Raw genomic sequence first — 23,800 nt, 5'->3', positions numbered from 1 at the left:
CGTCCACACGTTCTGTTCCCTGCATTTGTGTCTCTGCTCCTGCCTGGCTTTAATCTGCTTAGACTCACAGGTCGGAAGGTGGACAGCCTATTGTCTTGTCAAAGCAGATGAATGAATTTTTGTGCCTGTAATGAGAGAACCTCTCTGAGGCAGATCTAAATCCCCAGAAGCTTCAGCTTTAGGAAGTAAGATAAAAGCTTCCAGGTTCATAAAGTCTGCCCACTGGTGTCATTACCTGAATACCTCCTCTTGGGATGGAAGTTCACGTCTTATCCCGGGTGCTTACTCCCAAGCCTGGTCATCCAAGTGAGGCGGGGAGGTCAGAACCTGGTAGTTTGCACACAGAATTTGGGGTCTGTCTCTTTTCTGGAGGACTAATCCCCAACCTGAAGGCAGCCAGGAATGAGTGAGGCATATGGGGAAATAAGGACCTAAGGAATGTGCTACCTGTTTTTGGATTTCAGGCACCCAACATGTTTGCTGTTGGCATTATGAATGCTTAATGAATGATTGGTTACATAATACAGTTGTGATCCCTGTTTATTTTTTTACTATTTCCACCTTATTGCTCATCAGTCAGTTTTTCAACACTTATTTGCCTTCATATCTAAGATGGTTATTTATGTTTTACAGGTACAGAGGCCATAATGATGCCATTTTACTGTACTGTGGTTCCCCTTACAATAGTTTTTGATAGCTTTGCTGTGATTGTTTAGTCCCTCAGACACGACCGACTCTTTTATGACCCCGTGGACTGTAGCCCACCCACCAAGCTCCTCTGTCCGTGGAGTTTCCCAGGCAAGAATACCAGAGTGGGTTGCCATTTCCTTCTCCTGGGGATCAAACTGGCATCTCCCGCATTGGCAGGCAGATTTTTTTTTTTTACCACTAAGCCACCTGGTAGCTAAGCTATTGATAAAAGCAAAAAGCATGCCTGGCTTTTATTCAGCATTATGTGTAGAAATTATGTTTAACCCTGTATACTATTTCTGGGTGGCAATCAGAATGTTTTATGGTCCTCTCTTTTTTAACCAGGAAATAAAATTTTTTGTCTCTGTGCTCCTTGCTCTTTTCTAGCGGAAGATAACAGTCTGTCTCAAAAGAAGAAGGTGACTGTGGAAGACCTCTTCAGTGAAGATTTCAAAATCCACGACCCCGAGGCTAAGTGGATAAGTGGTGAGTCCTGAGTGCATTTGGGGACTCATTCTCCCACTCTCCGCCACTTTCTGAGAGCTTGGGTTTTGTAATTTGCCTTTCACCTCCCTTCTCTGGCTGTAGAAGTGGTTCCACAGAGCTCTTTGCTGTGATCGTCATCTTACTATCATTCTAAGAAAATGTGTATCTGGTCAAACCAAGCTGCTCCTTCATGAGTAATGGGTCTTCGGGGTCGCCTCCCTGAATCGCTACTTCTCAGACCCAGACGTGAAATGTTGCTAAGCAACAGGACAGGGAGAGACACAGTTGAGCCTTCCTCCCTTCTCCACGCTTCTTTATTCCCTTTTGTACTCCTCTCACTTTCACTCCCAACTGGGTCCAGGCGCCAAAAGGAACTGAAAGGATTCTTCTGGAATGCTGCCTAGTGAAGGAAACAGTAGAGTCCAGTGACCACATGCGGATAAGTTAATCTTCCTCTCGAACTTCAGTCTAGATGAAATCTTGTTTTCTTGTTTGGGGAATTTTTTTTTAAACCACAAAGCAACATAGAACTGGAGGTGAAAGGCAGTATGTTTATAATACATTTGTTGGTTCAGAATAGTCTGTTTCCTTTAGTTGGGTCTGGAATAATTCTAGAGTGCAGTCCTGGGGAAAAAAGATGTGACTGCTCCCCATCCTCTGCAGGCTTCCCTGCATCCCTCTTGCACAGTCTGGTCCTAGAACCTCTCCAGTTATCTCCACAGATACTGTTTTCATTTCATCTTAGCCTCCATGGGATGCACTTGAAAACTGATGCTCGGGGCAGAGAACCTTTGTAGTGGAATACTGGAGGTCTCATTCACAGCCTGGCTTTTATAGTAAATGAGGCAGAGAGAGGTTAAGTGACTTCTCTGAGGTCGCAGAGCTAGTTAGTGACACAGCAGAAGCTGGAAGCCTGCCTCCTAACTTCCTTCCCGTTTTGTGTGCTTTCCACTGATGCTTTGTTGAATGACACTGAGTCATATTTTCTCGCTGTCCAGTTCCTCTGAATTGCCATTTATGCTTCACGAACTGTTGAAAATCAGCCAGGAATGACTCTTTGCCTTCCGTCTCCCGCGGGGCAGTAGCTTCTCCTTTGTCCTTCACTGTGGCTTCCGTATTAATTTCTGGTCCTTAAATCTGCTTATTTAAAAATGAAAGGAGTAGCTGAGTCTCAGAGGGAATGTATTTTATAAGTGGGAATTGGGGATAAATGAGAGCAGCGTACTGTGAATACCAGTAGGAGACACACACAGAAATCCAAATCACTGATAGAGCCAAGGTCTTTGTTGTTTGAGGAAATAATTTTACCTTTGGTCCTGAGGGGACGCAGCATCTGCTTCCTGTTTGTGTGTACCCATCACAGAGAGAGGGTTGAGCACTGATCGCATGCCCTGGGCCAGATCTTGGGAGTAAAAGATGACGACTCTCTTCTTAAGGAGCATAGCATCGTTCGGGAGACAAACCAGGGAGTGACCGGTGGTAGCCCTGACACATGGCGCAGGTAGGATGTGATTTTCTCCTTCTTCCCAAGAAGGAGTTTCAAAGATGGTGCATACACTTGGTCTTAAAGGTACCGGGTTCAGAGGCGGCCGGAGGGGGCCCTGCAAAGACCCCGTGAGTGCTCAAATAATACAGGCAAGCCTTTAGATTAGAGCATCCATGGCCTCTGGCTTGACCTGCCTCTGCTCCCTATGCAGACAATGTAAAAATTGTAGGCAGAGATCTGGAGGCTCCAGGGCACCCAAGTTTCTACAGGAACCCGTGTCGGTTGCTATTATAAGGTGTTGGTCTTCCATGAACTAATTTATGCTGCAAAGGCATGGAGCTGGTCCTGAGATGTGCTGGCTTTCTGGCCAGAATTTCATTCTATCCCCAAAGTTGGGAGTTAATAAGAAGTGACCTTGTGCCCAGCAGAAAATGCCCAGCAGGTTAAATCTACTCATAAGATGACCTGTGGTTCACAGAAACATGCTTTTGATGTCCAGGAGCTTGTGAGAGGAGTCTTTCTTTGTAATTGTAGGCACAGTGTGAAGTTTTGTTGCAGGTTAACCAAGTGGTCAGGTCTCTGCAGAGACCGGGCACCATCAGAAATCTAAGGGAACGTAACTCCCCCCACCACCCTGTTTTCTAGCTGCCCCCTCCTCCTCTCACTGATTCCTCTTCCTGATCAGCCCCTTTCTTCCTGCTCCTTGAAGATGCAGTAGCTTAAAGTGAATGAAGTGACTTTGTGGTGACTAATTGTGCCTTACAATGTGAGTTTTACAAATACCATAAAGAATTCATTCATTTTTTAACCTTACAAGTCTAAATGTGAAAACCCAGGGAAAGAATCCTACATTTCATAGGATTGTTGACTGTTGTGGAGCTGAGATGAGCTTGAGAAATGATCAGAACATTAATTCATTTAATTAGTGTTTATTGAGTGTCTACAATGTAGCAGGCAAGTTGCTGGACCCCAAAAAAGACATCATTTTTCCTATGGAACAGTTTCCCTCTGGTTGAATTGGAGTTACCACCACCATCACAGCCATCTACCACAATCATCACTACAACAGCCTCATTCTTCTCCTCTTCTTCCTCCTTCCCCTCTGTCTGCACCTCCTCTCCTTCTTCTTCCTTGCTATCAATACCACCATCATCATCATCACCATCATCATCATCGCATCATCGTCACATCACCATCATCATCACATCACCACCTCCACCATCATCATCAACACCATCATCGTCATCACATCACCACCTCCACCATCATCACCACCACCATTGTCATCACCATCATCACCATCATCATCACATCATCGTCACATCACCATCATCACATCACCACCTCCACCATCATCACCACCATCACCATCATCATATTACACTATCATCATCATCATCAACACCATCATCATCACATCACTATCATCACCATCATCACCACCACCATCATCATCATCACATCACTGTCATTACCATCATCACCACCACCATTGTCATCACCATCATTATCATCATTATCACATCATCATCACCACCATCGCCATCTCATCTTCACCACCACCACCACCACTATCATCACCACCATCATCATCATATTACCACCATCATCATCACCATCATTATTGTCATCATCACATCATCGTCACATCACCATCATCATCACATCACCACCTCCACCATCATCACCACCACCACCATCATCACCACCACCATCATCATTACATCACCACCACCATCATCATCATCACATCACTATCATTACCATCATCATCACCACCATTGTTGTCACCATCATTATTGTCATCATCACATCATCGTCACATCACCATCATCATCACATCACCACCTCCACCATAATCACCACCACCATCATCATCATCATCACCACCACCATTGTCATCACCATCATTATCATCATTATCACATCATCATCACCACCATCGCCATCTCATCTTCACCACCACCACCACCACTATCATCACCACCATCATCATCATATTACCACCATCATCATCACCATCATTATTGTCATCATCACATCATCGTCACATCACCATCATCATCACATCACCACCTCCACCATCATCACCACCACCACCATCATCACCACCACCATCATCATTACATCACCACCACCATCATCATCATCACATCACTATCATTACCATCATCATCACCACATTGTCGTCACCATCATTATTGTCATCATCACATCATCATCACATCACCACCTCCACCATCATCACCACCACCATCATCATCATCACATCACTGTCATCACCATCATCACCACCACCTTTGTCATCACCATCATTATCATCATCATCACATCATCGTCACCACCATCGCCATCTCACCTTCACCACCACCACCACCACTGTCATTACCACCATCATCATCATCATCATATTACCACCATCATCATCACCATCATCCACTGGGGGGTCCCACATCTGAAGTTCTGGGCTAAGTGCTTTGCACACTTTAAATCAATTAATTCTCACAATTAACATTATTCACTTGGCCTTCGCAGGTAGTGCTAGTGGTAAAGAACCCACATGCCAGTGCAGAAGACTTAAGAGATGTGGGTTTGATCCCTGGGTCAGGAAGGTCCCTTGGAGGAGGGCATGGCAACCCACTCCAGTATTCTTGCCTGGAGAATCCCATGGACAAAAGATCCTGGCAGGCTATAAACCTTGGGGTCACAAAGAGTTGGACACTACTGAAGTGACTTGGCACACACACACCATTATTCACATTTTACAGATGAGGAAGCTGAGCCAAGGGTGTTTGAATGACTTGATCAATATCACACAGTTAATAAGTAGCAAAATTCAGATTCAAACCTATAAACAGCTGCACTTGTGTTATAAATAGCTACGTTGTATAGAAGCAAAATCTCCAGCCAATTTCTTCAACCCCACCTGGCTACTGTGTGTTTAAGCAAGAGGGTAGGTTATGAGTATGTCAGAATTATTGCCATTTCTTAACTTCTCTATTTTAGGACTCCTTATTCCCCTGGTGCCTATGTTGAATTAACAGAACACAAGTGATCAAGAAAAATGGTGCTATTCCCCAAGAAAGAGACAACTTTTTTCGTGAACATTAACCATTAAAGTTTGGAGAAGGAAATGGCAACCCACTCCAGTATTCTTGCCTGGAGAATCCCATGGACGGAGGAGCCTGGTGGGTTACAGTCCACAGGGTCGCAAAGAGTCGGACACGACTGAGTGACCTAACTAACTAACTAGCTAACTAACTAACCATTAAAGTTAACAAATGTATCATCTTTGGTTTAATGTTGGAGTTAATCGTGTAGAACTAATACATTTTATTTATCAGGAAAAAAAATGGATTGGAGTTAAATTTCTCCTCACCCATTTTCATCCTGGGGACACTTTTTTGATTTAACTTTTCTGAAATGATTGGTGTAACAGCCTTCCAATTCTTTCATGTCCTAAAGCCCTTGTAGACTTCCGTCAGTATTTGTTGCAGTTAGCCGCTTGAGATGCATAGAGCAGTATAACTGGCAACCTCGGAGTTCACTCAAACCCCCCCCTGCAAGAGAAGAGGTCTATGCTTCCTGAAATTACCCAGACTGTGGTCTCACCCCATATTTGCTTAGTTGAATAAATTCTTCTATCGTTAAGTGACCGCATTGGACTTCTCAGGCTTTTGTATCTCTTAGTGTGCTGTGCTGGGATGCTGTGATATGAGGTGGCCTCTGTGATAAGTCTTAGGTTCAGACGTTTAAGTCTGTTTACTTCCATGGATCAATCTTCCTGGGCTCTCTTTGTCTACTCATTCTTTCCAGCTCCTAGATGATAAATCATTTCAGACCTTCTCCTCTCTCCTTAGCCCTTCAAACATTCTTCCCATTCTACTTCCCATCCAAACCTACCAGGAGAAAGAAAAAGAATACCCCTGCCATCTCATCTCCTTACCCACCAGCTTCTGCACCCGCCATGCGCTCTGCGCCTCCCCCGGCCTGAAACCGCAGTGTGACCTGTCTGTGCTCAGCCTCCAGAAGTTAGGGGTGAATGTGCCTCACTCAGTTGGGGAATAATTGCAGCACACATCTGCTTTCTTTTCTCGATGTCAATGTTTAATCTCTGTGTTAGATTATTCCCATCATCAAGCAGATATGCTGCTGCTTGGGTCTCCAAAAACACCCAAAAGACTCAGCTGGGCTCCACCTTCCCCGCCAGGCACTGCGCGACGTCTTGCTCCTCTTCGCAGCTTGAAACGGGTGCCCCTGTGCCGTCTCCAGCTACTCTTCTCCGGCCTTTGCTAAGCCCACTCTGGCTGGGCTTTCACCCACAGGACTTCCTGATTCTTCTCTTGTCGAGGTCACCAGGAACCCCCAGGGTGCTAAATTCCACGGCCACATCCCAGACCTCTTCTTCGTCTGACCGCCAGCAGCATCTGACACCATCCGTCCCTCCCTCCGCCTGCACCAGCTTTCTCACCTGACCTCTGTGTCATCGTGGTCTCCTGGTTTTGTCTCTACCTCCGGAGCTGCTGTCTCTGACTTCTGGTGTCGGTGGGCCTGGGTCTCGGTCTTCCCCTTCTCTCTTGGTGTCTACACTCCCTCCTTCCATGTTTTCATCTGGTCTCATGACATAAAATATCCTCCACCTACCGATGGCCCCTAACTTATTCTCCAGACCGGACCGCTCCCCTGAAGTTCTCAGATGTCTCACAGACATACAGCCCTGACTTGAATATCACCAAATATGAGTTCACCCCCTCCTTGCAAAAAAAAAAGCCCCCACACCATCCAGGTGCTAAGTTGCTTCTTCAGTCCTGTCTGACTCTGTGCGACCCCGTGCATTGTAGCCCGCCAGGCTCCTCTGTCCAGGTCTCCAGGCAAGAATACTGGAGCGGGTTGCCAGTCCCTCCTCCAGGGGATCTTCCCGACCCAGGGATGGAACCCACGTCTCTTACGTCTCCTACGTTGGCAGCCGGCTTCTTTACCACTGACGCCACCTGGGAAGTCCCATCCACAGCCACTCCCAAGTCAGCTGATGAGAAATTTGTCCTTCTGGCAGAACAGGCTGAAAGACTTGGAGTCGTCATTGACCCCACTCTTTTTCTTGTTCTTCATATCTCATCCGTCAAGAACTTCTGCCAGCTCTGCCTTCAGAACATGCAGTGTGCGCCTTATCCTCAGTCGGACTGTCCTGGCTGACCGCGGCCGTTTTGTCCTCAGTTCACGTAAGGGATGCAGGACTGGAGGCAGGCGCGGCAGCAGGCAGGGCCAGGTGCCAGGCCCCTCAGGTCGTGGCTCTGCTTCAAGGCGGGAATCATTATGTGACTGGGTGGAGTGCCTCTGTTTCTGCCTTTCGGTGTCTGGAATCTTTAGCAGAGTACCCAGTCTGTGGCCATCTGCTGGCCCTTCTGGAACACTTTCCCGTTTGCAGCTTAAACAGCTGACTTTTAAAGATAAGGAAGCTTATGGACCTGCTACTTTCTTCATCTTTCGGATGAAGTTGGTTTAAGCAGACCTCTGACTGCGGGACCCCTTCGGGTAAGCTCCCTGGGGGAGAGGGTCCCCGTGTCCCGTGTGGAACAGCAGCCACGGGGGCCCCGGAGCAGAGTCCGACCTGGGATGCCATCAGCAGTGTGCAGCCACAGGGGAGAGCCATCCACGAGCCCAGCCGGGAGCGGCGTCCGACCAGGCGATGCGGGCTCTTGGGGGAGGGTGGTGGCCAGTGAGAAAGGGTTCGACTCAGAGAAACAGAGGGCATGAGTGTGATCTGTTGGAACCGAAGGGTAGAGAGCAGTGAAACAGCACCCTGAGAGCTTAGGTGTGTGTCGTATCAAAATCTTTATTATACCTGAGTTACATACTTATTGTACTAAAGTAGAAAACAGAGAATGCTATTTTAAAATAAATAAATAAAAAAAAATAAAAGGGTAAAAATAAACCCCCTGTAATAAAATTACATTTTCATATTCATCCTTTTAGATATAATTTGTGGGACAATGCTGACCCTATTTATTACATGGGGGAAAGTTTATAGCATATTATCATAAACGCATTTCAATGTAAATAAATGTCTATTTCCGTGATCATATTAATGTCTCAGTACATCAGTTCAGTTCGGTTCAGTCGCTCAGTCACATCCGACTCTTTGCGACCCCATGGACTGCAGCACGCCAGGGCCTCCCTGTCCATCACCAACTCCCGGAGTTAATCAAACTCACATCTATTGAGTCAGTGATACCATCCAACCATCTCATCCTCTGTCGTCCCCTTCTCCTCCTGTCTTCAATCTTTCCCAGCATCAGGGTCTTTTCCAATGAGTTGGTTCTTCCCATCAAGTGGCCAAAATATTGTAGCTTCAGCATCAGTCATTCCAATGAATATTCAGGATGGATTTCCTTTAAGATTGACTGGTTTGATCTCCTTGCTATCCAAGGGACTCTCAAGAGTCTTCTCCAACACCACCGTTCAAAAGCATCAATTCTTCAGCGCTCAGCTTTCTTTATAGTACAACTCTCACATCCATACATGATTTCTGGAAAAACCATAAGTTTGACTAGACAGACCTTTGTTGGTAAAGTAATGTCTGTTCTTTTTAATATGCTGTCTAGGTTGCTCATAGCTTTTCTTCCAAGGAGCAAGCGTCTTTTAATTTCATGGCTGCAATCACCATCTGCAGTGATTTTGGAAACCCCCCCCCGCCTCCAAAAAAATAAATAAAGTCACTGTTTCCATTGTTTCCCCATCTATCTGCCATGAAGTGATGGGACTGGATAACATGATCTTGTTTTCTGCATGTTGAGTTTTAAGCCAACTATTTCACTCTTCTCTTTCACTTTCATCAAGAGGTTCTTTAGTTCTTTGCTTTCTGCCATAACGGTTGTGTCATCTGCATATCTGAGGTTACAAACCCTGTTTCAGACTATAATGGGGGGAAGGCTAATTCCCAAAACAGGGTGTGATATTTGTATTTGCTGCTGTTATCCAGTCATTAAGTTGTGTTCAACCCTTTGCGACCCCGTGGACTATATAGCACACCAGGCTCCTCTGTCCCCCACTGTTTCCTAGAGTTTGCTCAGATTCATGTCCATTGAGTCGGTGATGCAGAAGCCTTTTTCTTTCTGTTCATCACACTTGCCAACAACAGGAAAACAGTCTCCCTCTGTATTTTTGGGGTCGGCCACTCTGCACAGGTAGCCTGAAGCCACAGCACCCCAAGAGACTCCTGGATGACACACCTTCTCAGGAAGCATGTTAGCTGTTGCAGATTCCCTCTTAGGAAGGCGGCCTGGGCTGAACCTTGGCAACGGGCTGGCGAGCCCGCACCCTGTGGCCTGAGCAAGCCGAGGCACCCATCGGGGGACCCGCTCTCGCTGCCCAGGGTCTTCAGGACGCAGCCGGGCCCGGGGCTGGTTGGCAGAAGCTGCTCCCAGGGGTGGATTGGCTTGTCTGCAAGCTCCAGGCAAGGCCTGGCCTCCCAGTCCCCTCTCTCTCGACTTCAGTGGGATGTGGCGAAAGCCCGCGGTGGCTGTTGGCTCTGGAGTCTCTCCAGTTTGTTGGTTCTCATTTCCCTTAATCCAGGCGCCGTGAGGGAAGAGCCCTCTCTGTCTCTCAGATGCGATACAAGAGAGACTGTAAAATTGGAGAAAATTACTTCCTTTGAATGTAGGGAAATATCAGCTGGCTGGTTGATCCTGGGAAAGTATTTGTTTTAGAAGATAAAATTGAGATAGTGCACAAAGCTCAAAGCAGCCTGATTTCCATATTTACTTTATCCTCTTCTCTATTGTTATTCTGAAAGACCAGATGGATTTATTTTTCTAAAGCTCAGTGGGGGTTCGATGAAGGGGGGATTCCAGGTTAAAACAGTTTGGGTATTTATTTCTGCTGCCTTTTGAAAGCGACATTTTTCAATCGAAACTGTCAAGTCCTGAGAATTGCAGAGTCAGAAAGTTCCCTGAGGGCTGTGTGGTGCCACCTGTACCCATAGGTCAGCTGTCACCGCAGAGGATGCCCAGAGAGGACAGGTCTCACAAAGTGAAAATGCTCTTTTGTGGCTCGGTTCAGATGGAAATAAGCATAGTTATCATCTGAAGTAATTATGTAGAATGCACATCGAAGAGCATCCCTGTGCCTGATTAAAGCCCCTGAGAGACAGATGAGATATGATGAGATACACGTTTGGGTAAAGCCCCGATTCACTGAATACTTCCTCCGCTTCTGTTGTAGTTTTCGAGATCTCCCCTTGCTCAGGGGAGGAGAAACCCAGTTGTCCGGCTTGAGGCCAGCTATGCCTCAGACTGCCTCAGTGCAGTGAAGCCTGTTCCCTCCGGCGCTCCCGGATGTAAGCTCAGACCGAGGTGCTTTCAGCAGCCCCTGTCTGCATCGTCCTGCCTTCTTCTTAATGCAACGCCCACACTTCCAGTGTGCGAGCTAAACGATTATCTGCTAACCGTCCCTTGGAGTTATGAATACCTGCAGGAAGCATTCCAAAGGCTGTAGCAGTTAGTGCCCCGGGCAGAGAAACAGTAATAGTAATGTAACAAAGGAGAAGAATAGCTACATTCAATAACTTAGTTTTTTTCTCTGTTCTGTCTCTCTCTGTGTATATGAAAGTGCTTTAATTCAATACTTCTATGCTTCAGAAACCCTCATTCACTCTCTATGGCTTGATCCAAAATAAATTCTCTCTGGCTTTTCCCAAGGAGAAGCGGTTGCTCTTTGCAGAACTCTGTAAAATTTCCATCCGAGCATCACCTGGATTATCGTCTTAAGAGTCCCCAGCCTTGGGGTCCCCACTCTGCAAGCCTGGGCCTGCTTCATTAGCAGCTAAAGGAGTGACTGGGGCAGAGAGGGGGACAAGCCTGGTTCCTCCCTTTGGAGGCCCCGAATCCTCTGCAGACGTCACGCTCATTGCTTTTGGTCCTCTGTCTGAGGGGGGCCCTTCTGCTGGTAGTAATACCTGCTTTGAGGAGGTGCATCTCTTCAGGCTCAGGCGGGCCAACACGCTCCTGGCGGAGAGAGGCGCGTTCTGAATCTTTTCCTCACTTTTCAGCTGGCAAGTGCCTCTTCTCTGGGAAATTTAGATACAGCCTCAGTTTTGTTGAATTGAATGAAGACTCTTGGCAGAAGCAAAGAGTGGAATCCTATTTCAACTTTGTTTCTTTGCATTACAGAGAGACAGGCTTTTTTTGGATATATGAAAATACACACACACACACACACACACACACACATGTGCATGCACATTTTTCCCTTGAGAAAAGACATCTCAAGTGAGATTTCCATGTTATGTTGCATCCTCAGTGAGGTGGAGAGAGTTTTCAGAATGTTCTGTGGCTGCTCCAGGGCTCCAGGCCTGACTAGGCGGCTTCTCCTGAACACCCCCCACCCCACATCGCTCAGGACACGCCCTGCGGTACCGCGTGTCACTTCTGAAGGCCTGCCTTTAAACCAGACCAGGGTGCAGGGCAGGTGGTCTGCCTGACAGCGGAATGTCCAGGGTACTTTCACCCCCAGAGCCCACAAACCAGGACTAACCAGTCTTGGTTTATTTTACTTTCATGCAAATTAAACGGCCTGTGAAATACCATAAGCCCCACTTTACTGCAGCTGTTGAACCTAGGGGTGATATTCCTCTGAGTCTAGAATGGTCTTTTTAAAGCAAACCGGAAAGTTCTATTAATTAGAGATTCTACATCCTTGAAATGCAGTGACCCTCCTACAAGCACTGACGTTATCATTTATTGTCTCAAATTATCCCAAGTCCTTACCCTCATCAGTCTACTAGAGGCTAATTAATTCTCATTGACGTCTTTTCAAACACTGATCACCATCTTAATTACTACAAAATGAGTCAGTTGATCTCGTCCATGATGGAGTGTAATCTCCAACCCGTGTGCCCACTGTGTGTCTAATTTGCATTCAGCTGTTTGCTTCCCTCTCTGCCTTATACTGGGCTCGATTCCCGGGTCAGGAAGATTCCCCTGGAGGAGGGCATGGCAGCCCACTCCAGTATCCTTGTCTGGAGAGTCTGCAAGGACAGAGGAGCCTGGCAGGCTGCATGGGGTCGCAAAGAGTGGGACATGACTGAGCGACTCAGCGCAAGCGCTGCCTCACCCTGGAGAGCTCGCTTCTTGGGGCTGTGAGTGGGTTGCTGTGGTTGTCCCATTCCCCTCATGGAGCAGAGCATCTGGCATGTCATAGAATTTCTGTGAACATGACTTGACTGAATGATGACTTAGTGGTTGGGCAAATCAAGTGTTCATGGCCCAGGACTCTGGGTAAATGAACTTCTGGTTGATGGAATGATACCAGATTCTTTGTCTGTGGTAACTCTTGCCATTGAAAGAAATCACACGTATATGTATAATGATAATGATGTAGCTTATTCTGTTTTCCTGCTTTAATAGGGAGAATCTAATAGATGGTAGAGAAGCTCCTGATTCTAGATTTGTTCACCTCGCTATGTTGCTGGGAAAGACTGAAGGGCGGGGGGAGAAGGAGTGACAAGGATGAGATGTTTGGATGGCATCACCGACTCAATAGACATGAGTCTGAGCAAATTCCAGGAGATGGTGAAGGGCAGGGAAGCCTGGCATGCTGCAGTCAATGGGGTCACAAAGAGTCAGACTCCACTTAGCGACTGAACAACATGATGACATAATTTCTGTCCTTGTCATTTATTGATTTTACATGCAAAATGTGCTAAGTCCTTAACATGCCCTGTTTCCACGAGTCACTCAAAGCCACCCCATGAGGGCCATGGGCTGTCCCCACCTCCACGGGCAGTCTTTCAGCTGCGTGGGATCACCCAGAAGCATATACGTGAACTCAGGTCCTAAGAACAGCCCGGTGGCCTTTTCAGTGCTTTGTTTTCTGGCTTCTTCTCAGATTGAACCCCATCGGTCCCGGCGGGGACAGTCTCTTGGCTTCTCTTCTGTGTTCAGACCCTTTAGTTCTCTCAACATCCTGGGCTCCTGCACAGTCCCCTCTCCCAGAGGAAAGAACAAACAACTTGTTTACTCAGGGTCATTATGCAGAAGACTTTAGCCTGCTAGGCATTCCTCCTCTCCTCGGTCCTTGGGTGCCAGGAAGCCTTTCGTGCCAGGAAGCCTTTCTCAACAACAGCTAAAAAGTCAAATTAATGAGCTTTTCCAAAAAAAAAGACACATTTTCAGGACCTCTGCCCTTTGCAAAGCAAGGAACAGCCAAGCGACTTCATTTTGTTCATTTTTCCCAGGTCAGATCCTTGGAGGGGCTTTCATGCCTCCCCCAAATTTATGAGGGAAGAAGAGCAAACCTCAGAAATGACACAGTAGCAGAGCGCCTCCTAGTAATGCCAGGGTGGCAGGTGATGCTTCCTGGGATCAGAGAGGTCCAGTCACCTGTCCTGGGCCACACAGCTTACAAGTGACAGAACTGGTCTTTTTAAGGGTTCTATCTGACTTAACACTGAAAACGCCTTCTGAGAATGTGCCCAGAATTCAGTGGAAAGGTTGTTCATTAAATGCGAGGGCGTTAATTGAGTCACTGTGAGGCTGAATCCTTATGGACAGTGGGAGTCTGGGCGTGTCTGTGAAGCACCGGTGTATTCCCTGAGCTCATACACCCTCACCTCACGCTGCTGGTCTCGTGTGAGCCTGAGGGTCCCAGCAGAAGGGCCGAGTATCAGGTATGGGGGTATCGGGTATGGGGGGGCGGCCAGCAGTCCCACACGCCCCGCCCCAGGCTCCAGGGGGCGACCAGGCGGCCTCTGAGCTCTGCCTCTTCCACTGGGTTATTTGCTTCCTTTTGCCGTTGGACTTGTTTTCTCTGTTGGCTTCTCAGCCTCATCTCAAACACCTCTTGGCACCTTGTCTTTCCTTAAGACAGCTGTGATCTGCACAGGCAAATGCCTAAGAAAAAAACAGATAAACCTCACCAGAATAGTGTTGCTGGACGATTATTTTTAGGACCAAGTTTTGTTTTTAATCTGGCAGTTTACTGGTAAATGTGCAGTGAGTCCAGGCTGTCGACTTGGGGGTTGATAAGTTCCACAGCAGGAATTTTTAAAGGGCAAATATATACAGACGCTGCCGTTCGCTGTCCCATTCTCCCCTCTGGTCACGTGGATTGTAGAGCGCCAGCTGGAGATCAGAAGTGCATCTTAGGAGTCGTTTTAGCCCTTGGGTACCTTGTTCAAATTGCCTCGGAAATGAGACCCAGGCAACCTGCCTGTGAGTAAATACAAGCAACATGCAGAGGATACGCTGTGGTCAGCTTTCTGCCTGAAATCTGGGGGATAAATGGCAACATAATGTAATATTAATACCAGTCTTTAGTGGGATGTTTTCTTTCCAGCTTTCTTCTCAGTGACTCCTCACAGGAAAACAGATTTTTACTAAACACAAAATGCCTAGATTGGTGTTCATCCTTAAGCCAGATTATTGGGTTTTTAAAACTTAATTTGGTGTTAAGAGTCCCAAATAATTCAGTTAAACAAATGGATTGCAAATTAGAGTCTGCTCATTTATCAGCTGATGGACATGTGAAACAATGACCATGTCAATGCCTTTCTGAGTTCTTCTGTAAGCTAATGAAAGCCTTTCTTCCTGATGCCCAAATCCCATGGAAAGGACTAGAATAAGTCCTTAAGTGCCTAAGAGGAAATGCAATGTATTAAAGGCTAAAAGGAACTTTCCATTTCAGCTTGACTCTTGGGCAAACCCATGGTCTCCTTTACTCTTGGCATCATCTTCCTCTGCTGTTAGAGCTTCAGCTTCACCCAGAATCTTTGTCTCCTCCCTCCTTTGAATCAGCGCTCAGCAGAGTTTAGAGAAAGAACTAGGTCTCCTCCGCTTTCCCCCTTCCCCTCCACCTGACTCGTCTACTTGATGAACAGGGAAAATGAATAGGACCAGGGAGCAAGGTCATTCTCTAATTTTTGTATGAGCACTCGAGTTTTAAATTACCGCCGCTGACCATTGGATGTCTATTCTAGGTACTGTGGGATGCCCCAGGCATAGGCAACGGGGTTGCAGTTTGGGGCTCCCAAGCAGAATATGGCAAGCTTCCTTTCTCTGCTTGTTCATGGTGTTAGCGGATCTTCTGCTAATCTGTGCCTTTTCATGGCTTTCCTTCTGGGTAGTAACTTATCTATGGAAGTGACTTACTCCCAACCGCACTAGCTCAAGGATTCCATCACGACACCCAACAGAGGCTAAGTCTCCAGGGATCAAACTACATAAAGCAAAGCAAACAGGTAAGGCAGCCTCCTTGGCTATTACTCAGCGATACGATGGAACGAAACTGCCGTTTGCAGAGACATGGATGCATCTAGAGACTGGCATCTGTATCTGTGTGCTAAGTCGCTTCAGTTGTGTCCGACTATTTGCAACCCTATGGACCATAGCCCACCAGGCTCCTCTGTCCATGGGATTCTCCAGGCAAGTATCCTGGAGTAGGTAGCCATGAAAAGCAAGTATTGTATATTAATGCATATAGGTGGAATCTAGAAAAAAAATTGGCTTAGATGAACTTATTTGCAAAGCAGAAATAGAGACACAGAGAACAGACGTATGGATACCACGGAGGCGTGGGATGGATTAGGAAATTGCGGTTGACATATACACACTATTGACAGTTTGTATAAAGTGGATAACTGAGGAGAACCCCCTCTGTAGCACAGGGGACTCTGCGCAGTGTTCTGTGGTGACCTAAATGGGGAGGAGATCCTACAGGGAGGAGCTGCGTGGCCGATGTGTGTGCTGGTATAGCTGATGCACTTTGCCGTGCAGCAGAAACTGACGGTGTTGGAGAACAACTATACCCCATTTTTTTTTAAAAAAGCAGCATGCTTAGAGCGTCACCATTCACTTTATCAATATCATTAAGTGTCTGTCCGATGCCTGGAGCTCTGGTTAGTTAGATGACTCGGGATCATAAAGAGACAGCAGGTGTGGTTTGTCCCTTGTGTGTAGAACATAAGACATGGTATAAATGTTAACTCAGGAAGCATCAGTTATTTTTATTTACTTGATTATCAGGGCTGTATCCCCTCTGCATCTCGTGTGGTGCCCAGGAAGTGTTAGTTAAATGAATGCGTAGAGTGATATAAATGAATTCACACCGTTTTGTCCCAGAAAAGATTGGGAGGAGGTCAGTGCAAACCTTGGGTGGCAATGTAAGAGCCGGACGATGACCACAGAAAGGGAAATGACGGGAAAGATGAGATGATTTTGTAGGGATTTCCACGGAATGGAAGTGCTCTGCGGAGCGAGGCACCCGAAGGGGCCTCCTCCTGGCCTCAGCTCTGCCCTTCCTCTTGGGCTTGTCCCTCTCCTGCTCCTGGTGCTGATCTGACAGACGCTGCCCCAGGGCTCACGTGTACCTTCGCTCACATGATGTCCACAGCGATTCTTTGTGGCCGGTGGCGTCTCCGTTTTACATATGAGAAAACTGGGCCTTAGAGAAGTTAATGAATCGTCTTTGAGTTCTACGGCCAGTTGTCACAGCAAAGGAGGTGATCGCAGGTTCATCTCTTTCCAAAACCTTCCATGCGGGCCCTACACCTCGCAGCAGGGAGCTGGTTCTCCAAGCAGGACGAGGATCTTGCTCTCATTTCCCCTTTTCCTTCTGCATCAGAGGCTTTGTCAGAAGACCAGCTCTAAAACCCTCATAGGAGTGACACTCATTGCAGACTGTCCCATAAGACATGGCCTAGGGTCAGAAAATAGCCTTCTGGCAGCTGGTTAAAATCCATGCAGCTTCATGTCTGTTCACCAAGGCCCAGTAACCCCAATTTGTAGCTCACCTGAGATTCTTCTAGAAGAGGGTGCTTCTTTTATGGCCAGGGTTTGTGGGAGCAATCACTGCAGTTTCCTATGTGATCTTACAGAGAAGCCGTCCCATCTGAGAACAGCGACCCCCGGGGCTGTTGTGCCCGGGGCCACATCTGAGGTAGTGAGTGAGTGTGTGCTCATTCAGTCGTGTCCAGCTCTGCCGCCCACCAGGCTCCTCTGTCCATGGAATACTCCAGGCAAGAGTGCTGGAGTGGATGGCCATTCCCTTCTCCAGGGGATGTTCCCGACCTGGGGATCAAAGCCACGTCTCCTGTGTTAGCAAGAGGATTCTTTACCACAGAACCAACATCTGAAGTAGAACCAGATGTTTTTGAGGCTCAGTTTCAAGAATTTCTTAAGCTTCTCTGGTGTCTTGGGACACGTGAGACTTTGTTATTGTTAGTTGCTCAGTCATGTCCAACGCTTTGCAACCCCATGGACTGTAACCTACCAGGCTCCTCTGTCCGTGGGATTTCCCAGGCAAGAATACTGGAGTGGGTTGCCATGCCCTCCTCCACGGAGCATCTTCCCAACCCAGGGACCAAACTCAAGTCTCCTGCACAGTAGGCAGATTCTTTACCATCTGAAACACCAGGGAAAGTGAGACTTAAAGTGAATTATAGTTCAGTGAGCTCCATTTTGGGCCTCCCAGGTGGCGCTAGTGGTAAAGAACCTGCCTGTCAAGTCAGGAGATGTAGGAGACTCGGGTTCGATCCGAGTCAGGAAGATCCCCTGGAGAAGGGCATGGCGACCCACTCCAGTGTTCTTGCCTGGAGAATCCCATGGACAGAGGAGCCTGGCAGGCTGCAGTCCATGGGGTCGCAGAGTCGGACATGACTGAGCGACTAATACTACTAAAGAGATTAAGATAGTTATAGTCTGATGGCAGTCATCTTAAGTAAATGAAAGCACTATTTAATGATGTGGAATCTTACTAGTTTTAAGAAATAAAGATACTTGGAGTAGTTCACTTATGCAGAATTGGCTTTCTTGAACTGTGTAATGATTTTTAATTTTTAAGCAAAGTCAGGGCAAAAAGTCCCATTTCTGGAATTGCATGTGGGTCATACAGTGATTACTAAGTGTCTTTATATAGATACAAGCAAGGAGTTGTTTTCTGTGCCGGGGAGAGACATGGTAAATCCTTAAACACCAGCTGGCATCCATAAGTTCCTTCTGATGGGGAGCTGCTGGCTGTCTCCAAGAAACCGCATAGTGTGCCCTGAGACAGGGAGCTCCATCCAACAGAGTCCCTGCTCCCGTCAGTGGGAGGATTTAAGCCATGGAGGCTGGACCACGCCCCCACTGTGTATGTCAGGCCTTGTGGTTCCCAGTCCAGGGTTTTCCCATCACTCTGCTTCCTCCAAATCAGTCCATTTCACTCCATTCATTCATTCATGGTGTGGAGAGAAATAATGACCTAATCCTGGTGGCTCAGATGGTAAAGAATCCACCTGCAATGCAGGAGATGTGGGTTTGATCCCTGGGTCTAAAAGATCCCCTGGAGGAGAAAATGGTACGCCACTCCAGTATTCTTGCCTGGAGAATCCCATGGATAGAGGAGCCTGGTGGGCTACAGTCCAGGGGGTCACAGAAGAATCAGACATGACTTAGCAGCTAAACAAACAATGCCAAGCCCTGCTCTCAGGCAGATTGGCGGGACATTGAGAGAAATAGGTAAATGACACAAGGAACCACGGTTGCTTCCCAGGACACAGAATGGAGTGAGGTCCATAGAAAGGACGCAGAACACAGAAGCTTCTTGCTGTGGGAGCTCAGAGCGTCCCTTGGGGTGACACTTGGACCCAAGGGACGTTTGAACACTACTAGGACTTTGTCAAGTAAAAATGCTTAGTGGCATATAGATGAGAGGAGGGAGTTTTGTTAATATTGAAGGAACAAAAAGGATGTGAAAAGAGATATTCGTGTAGAGAGCTGATCTGAGAACACTGCCGGGACTGGTGGGAGCTGAGAGGTAAAGTGTGGGAGGGGTCAGGCCACGGAGGCCTCTCTGCAGCCTGGTCCTCGAGCGGAGGGACCATGGTGGCCACTGGGGGTGACATCGGCCCTGTTTTACTGCCTGGGTCAAAGGGCAGAGTGTAGGGGTAGGCTAGGAAGAGGACGGTGAGTGTGTATGCTTTTATAAACCACTTTCTGCATTCAGAACCCTTCGCAGGGTACATGGGGACAGGAGGGTGGCTGCCCCCTGCCCTCCTTAATAAGCCTTAATAAGCTCGGAATCTTGACGGGGTGGTGAGTCATACACACCGACAGCTGGGTGTGTACCTGGGCGCGGGGAGGGGAAGGGGAGAACAGGTTGCTGAGGACTGGGCCGGCAGTGCATTCAGCAAGGGGTCACTGGGGCTGATGTCTGTGGGCCCTGGTTAATGAACATTAAGTAAATTCCTGCTGAGTTGAGCACACCTCCCCCACCTCCTCCACCATAATTCAACAACAGGGAATACCCAGGCCGGAGCACATGCTTGTAAAAGACAATTCAAGGAGCAGAGTCTTGCATTTCCATAAGGAAGAATCTCTTAAGGTTTGAGGATTTCACAAATAGTGTATATCTTAATTTTTAATGACGTGCCCATGCTGTATTTTAAGATTTTTTTTTTAATCTCTCTAGAACAAACACTGGCAAACAGCTTATTTCAGGAGAAATACAGATGTAAGCGGACCTCTTAAATGCATTAAATATAATCCTTTTTCTCAGAGTCTGAGCCTGCAAATTTCCTGTCTAGAAGGAATGAATTAATTTCTGAAAAGCAGCATGAAGATGTTATGAACATTAAAGCTTTGAGGATTCACTTAATATAATTAACTTGACCCAAAAGGGGCATCTGGGAGCCCAGAGATTTAAGGTTTTTACTAGATGAGAATATCCCATTACCAGGTATCATCCATTTATCCCATCCTTTCCAGCATTTCTACTGGGAAATGTTCCCCGAGCGCCGAGACGGAGACGCACACGTGGAGAGACAAGGAGAGTGAGGCTCCCTTGTGTCCACGGCAGGCGGGGAGCTTGGGCTCCATTATAATCTTTGTAGGGGGGCCTCTCCCCAGGAAGCGGGGAGGGTCCCCTCGGCCAGAGCCGTCATCAGCATGCAGGCAGTGCTGCTGGTCAGGAGGAATTCAGGGGGCCAGCTGGGAAGAGGTTAGGAGCCTGCCTCCACGTCACGTCACAGACTAGAACCCTGCCCCAGATACGCCTTCCGTGTGCCGTGTGGCTCGCCCCCGCATGATGAGGGCTGAGGAACGGGGGGTCTGTTTTTATTGCTAAGTCTGAGTCACCTGGAAAGAAAACGTGTTCCCCGTCTTCAAGGAAGCCGCGTTCTGGTGCGTTCGGGCATTCGTTCACTCGACCAACGATGTGCCGAGGACCTACTGTGTGTCAGGACCTACTGTGTGTCGGGCACTGTTCTAGGCGCCCGGGGTGAAGGGGAAGCCAGGTCCCTCCCTCGAGGTCTTTCTTGGAGCTCAAAGCCTGGGATCCTGTAGAAGAACCCTCCTTCATGCTCTGGGAGCCCGGCCTCTCCTTTTACATATTAAATGGCTAAAAACTCTAGGATGCCCTGTCCAGGTGGCACATCTTCTAGTCTGAGCTGGGCCTGCTGAGGGGCTTTGTGACCTGTGGTTGAGCCAGGAAGGACAGGTCAGGAGTTCCATCCTCAGAACAGGAAGGGAAGTAGAACTACCATCACCCACAGAAAGACATGCGCAATGTGGCATTGAACTGAAAAAAAAGGAAAAAAAATAACACAAAGTATGTCCATTTTTCTCAAAAAGCCTCTACATTTCCTACAAATACTTAAGAGGGAAAAATCTGGAAGAGAGTAGAACAAAGTGTCAGCAATTTACAACTCCTGGGATTAGGCTTGCTGGTGCTGCTGCTAAGTCACTTCAGTCGTGTCCGACTCCGTGCGACCCCATAGACGGCAGCCCACCAGGCTCCTCGTCCCTGGGATTCTCCAGGCAAGAACACTGGAGTGGGTTGCCATTTCCTTCTCCAGGGATTAGGCTTATGGCAGGCTTTTTTCCTTTCGTTACTTATCTCCTTAGACCTCCCCTGACCACTGGACACCCCCGTCTTATTTTACACTGGAAACCAGCCAGCCCGCCCCTGAGGTCACATGGTCTTCCTGCTCAGGAGGGCAGTGGGGTGAGGGTGCATTGTGTCTCTCATGGTAACAAGAAGAAGAGAAGGTGCATCCTGAGGTCAGGGAAAGACGTGAAACGGAAGCTGACAGAGAGTAGTGTCAGTCTCTCTACACAGAGTTTGCAGAAAACCTCCGCACTGACGAGTGAGTTCCATGAGCTATAACGTCAGAACAGAGCCCTCTGAAAACTTTCCAGGTCAGAAGGAGTTGAGAACTCAGAAAGAATGAAGGAGAGTGAATCACTGATGTCGGCTGAAGGTGAAAGAATCCCAACTGAGTGGCCTAACGCACTGACTACTTGTCCTCACATAGTAGGACTCCAGAGATGGGTGATGTGTGGCTGGTGTCACTGTGTCTTCGAGAGCCCCAGCTTCTTTCAGAGCGGGACGTCTCAGCCTTGGTTCCAGGTGATTCTCGGTGTGGGGCTGTCCCTCGTGCGGTAGGGTATTCCGAGGCACGCCTCGCCTCCATCCACTGGACGCCAGCAACTCCCCACCACCTACAGCATGGAGACCAAAAATGCCTGCAGACCCCGCCTCTGGGGGGCACAGTCACCCCTGCTCATCCCCTTTGAGAACCACTATTGTAAGTGCCCAAACTGTGACATGTGGCTTTTATCTTCAGAGGCTTTACAAAAGAAAATCAGATGGTTAAGTCTGTTGGAAGGTAACCACTTTACAGGGCTTCCCTGGAGGCTCAGTGGTAAAGAATCCATCTGCCAAGCAGGAGACCCACGTTCAATCCCTGGGTTGAAAAGATCCCCTGGAGAAGGAAGTGGCAACCCACTCCAGTTTTCTTGCCTGGAGAATCCCATGGACAGAGGAGCCTTGTGGGCTACAGTCCACAGGGTCACAAAGAGTCAGACACGACTTAGCGACTAGACAGCAACAACAACCCACTTTACAAAATACACAGTCGCCTTCTGTCCTGAACTTGGCTGTGTGACTGCCCTGTCTTCTGGCATGGAAGTGTAAGAGGGGAGTATATTTTTTTAATTTTATTGAAGTATAGTTGATTTATAATGTTGTCTTAATTTCTGGTGTACCGCAGTGATTCAGTCATGCATATGTATGTATTCTTTTTCATTTTCTTTTCCATTACAGTTTATCACAGGATATTGAATATAGTTCCCTGTGCTGTACAGAGGACCTTATTGTTTCTCCATCCCCTATTAATAGTTTGCATCTCTTAATCCCAAACTCCCAGTCCGTCCCTTCACCACTCCCCATAGGAAGGGAGTATTTTTAACTGGACATATTGAATCCCAGATAAGACTGAGATCACTGCAGTAGGGAAGAGAAAGCAAAGTGGATCCTGGGTGAATCCCTCAACTTTTTGAAAGCTATCTCATAAACCATAGCTTTCCATCTGCAAATGTGTGAATATGTGTATCTGAGGACCCCAAGACCACCCTAGGGTTTGGTGATCCTCCAGGAGGGCTCCTAGGACTGAGCCTAGAGTTAAAGGCACAGCTATGACGTCAACGGGATGCAAAGCAGTCACGAGAGGGGACAGTCAGGTGGGGCCAAGTGCAGGGGCCCCAGGTTCTGAGAGTCCTCACCCGGGGGCCACTCAGGGAACGCTCAAGTCTCCCCAGAGCAGGCTGTGGCTACACGGGTGAGATAGCGCATCCCAGGAGAACCAAAGAGCCTCTCGATGAAAGGGAAAGAGGAGAGTGAAACAGCTGGCTTACAGCTCAACATTCAGAAAACTAAGATCGTGACAAACAGATGGGGAAACAATGGAAACAGTGACAGACTATTTTTTGGGCTCCAAAATCACCGCAGATGGTGACTACAGCCATGAAATTAAAAGACGCTTGCTCCTTAGAAGAAATGTCCAACCTAGACAGCATATTAAAAGCAGAGACATTACTTTGCCAACAAAGGTCCGTCTAGTCAAAGCTATGGTTTTTCCAGTAGTCACATATGGATGTGAGAGTTGGACTATAAAGAAAGCTGAGTGCCGAAGCATTGATGCTTCTGAACTGTGGTGTGGAGAAGACTCTTGAGAGTCCCTTGGACTGCAAGGAGATCCAACCAGTCCAGCCTAAAGGAAATCCGTCCTGAATATTTGTTGGAAGGACTGATGCTGAAGCTGAAACTCCAATTCTTTGGCCACCTTACTCATTTGAAAAGACCCTGATGCTGGGAAAGATTGAGGGC

The 23,800-nt window shown here is 47.6% G+C and overlaps 1 protein-coding gene across 6 annotated transcripts in view; it reads left to right on the top strand.

Annotated features, from left to right (window-relative positions):
* The window catches only part of DPP6 (dipeptidyl peptidase like 6), a 1,052,271-nt gene that overhangs the window by 713,413 nt on the left and 315,058 nt on the right, over nt 1-23,800 (top strand). For all 6 annotated transcript variants that reach the window (XR_011482010.1, XM_070450430.1, XM_070450574.1 and 3 more), the window contains exon 3: nt 1,078-1,176. Coding sequence is in view for 5 of the 6 variants with exons in the window: in XM_070450430.1 (XP_070306531.1) it covers nt 1,078-1,176 (99 nt within the window). In the remaining variant the exon portion in view is untranslated. The remainder of the gene's footprint in view (nt 1-1,077; nt 1,177-23,800) is intronic.

This window comes from Odocoileus virginianus, chromosome 1 (assembly GCF_023699985.2).
Source record: "Odocoileus virginianus isolate 20LAN1187 ecotype Illinois chromosome 1, Ovbor_1.2, whole genome shotgun sequence".
Classification (NCBI taxonomy): Eukaryota; Metazoa; Chordata; class Mammalia; order Artiodactyla; family Cervidae; genus Odocoileus; species Odocoileus virginianus.
The sequence above is the reverse complement of the archived record's forward strand: the minus strand, read 5'-3'. Positions and strand labels throughout refer to the sequence as shown.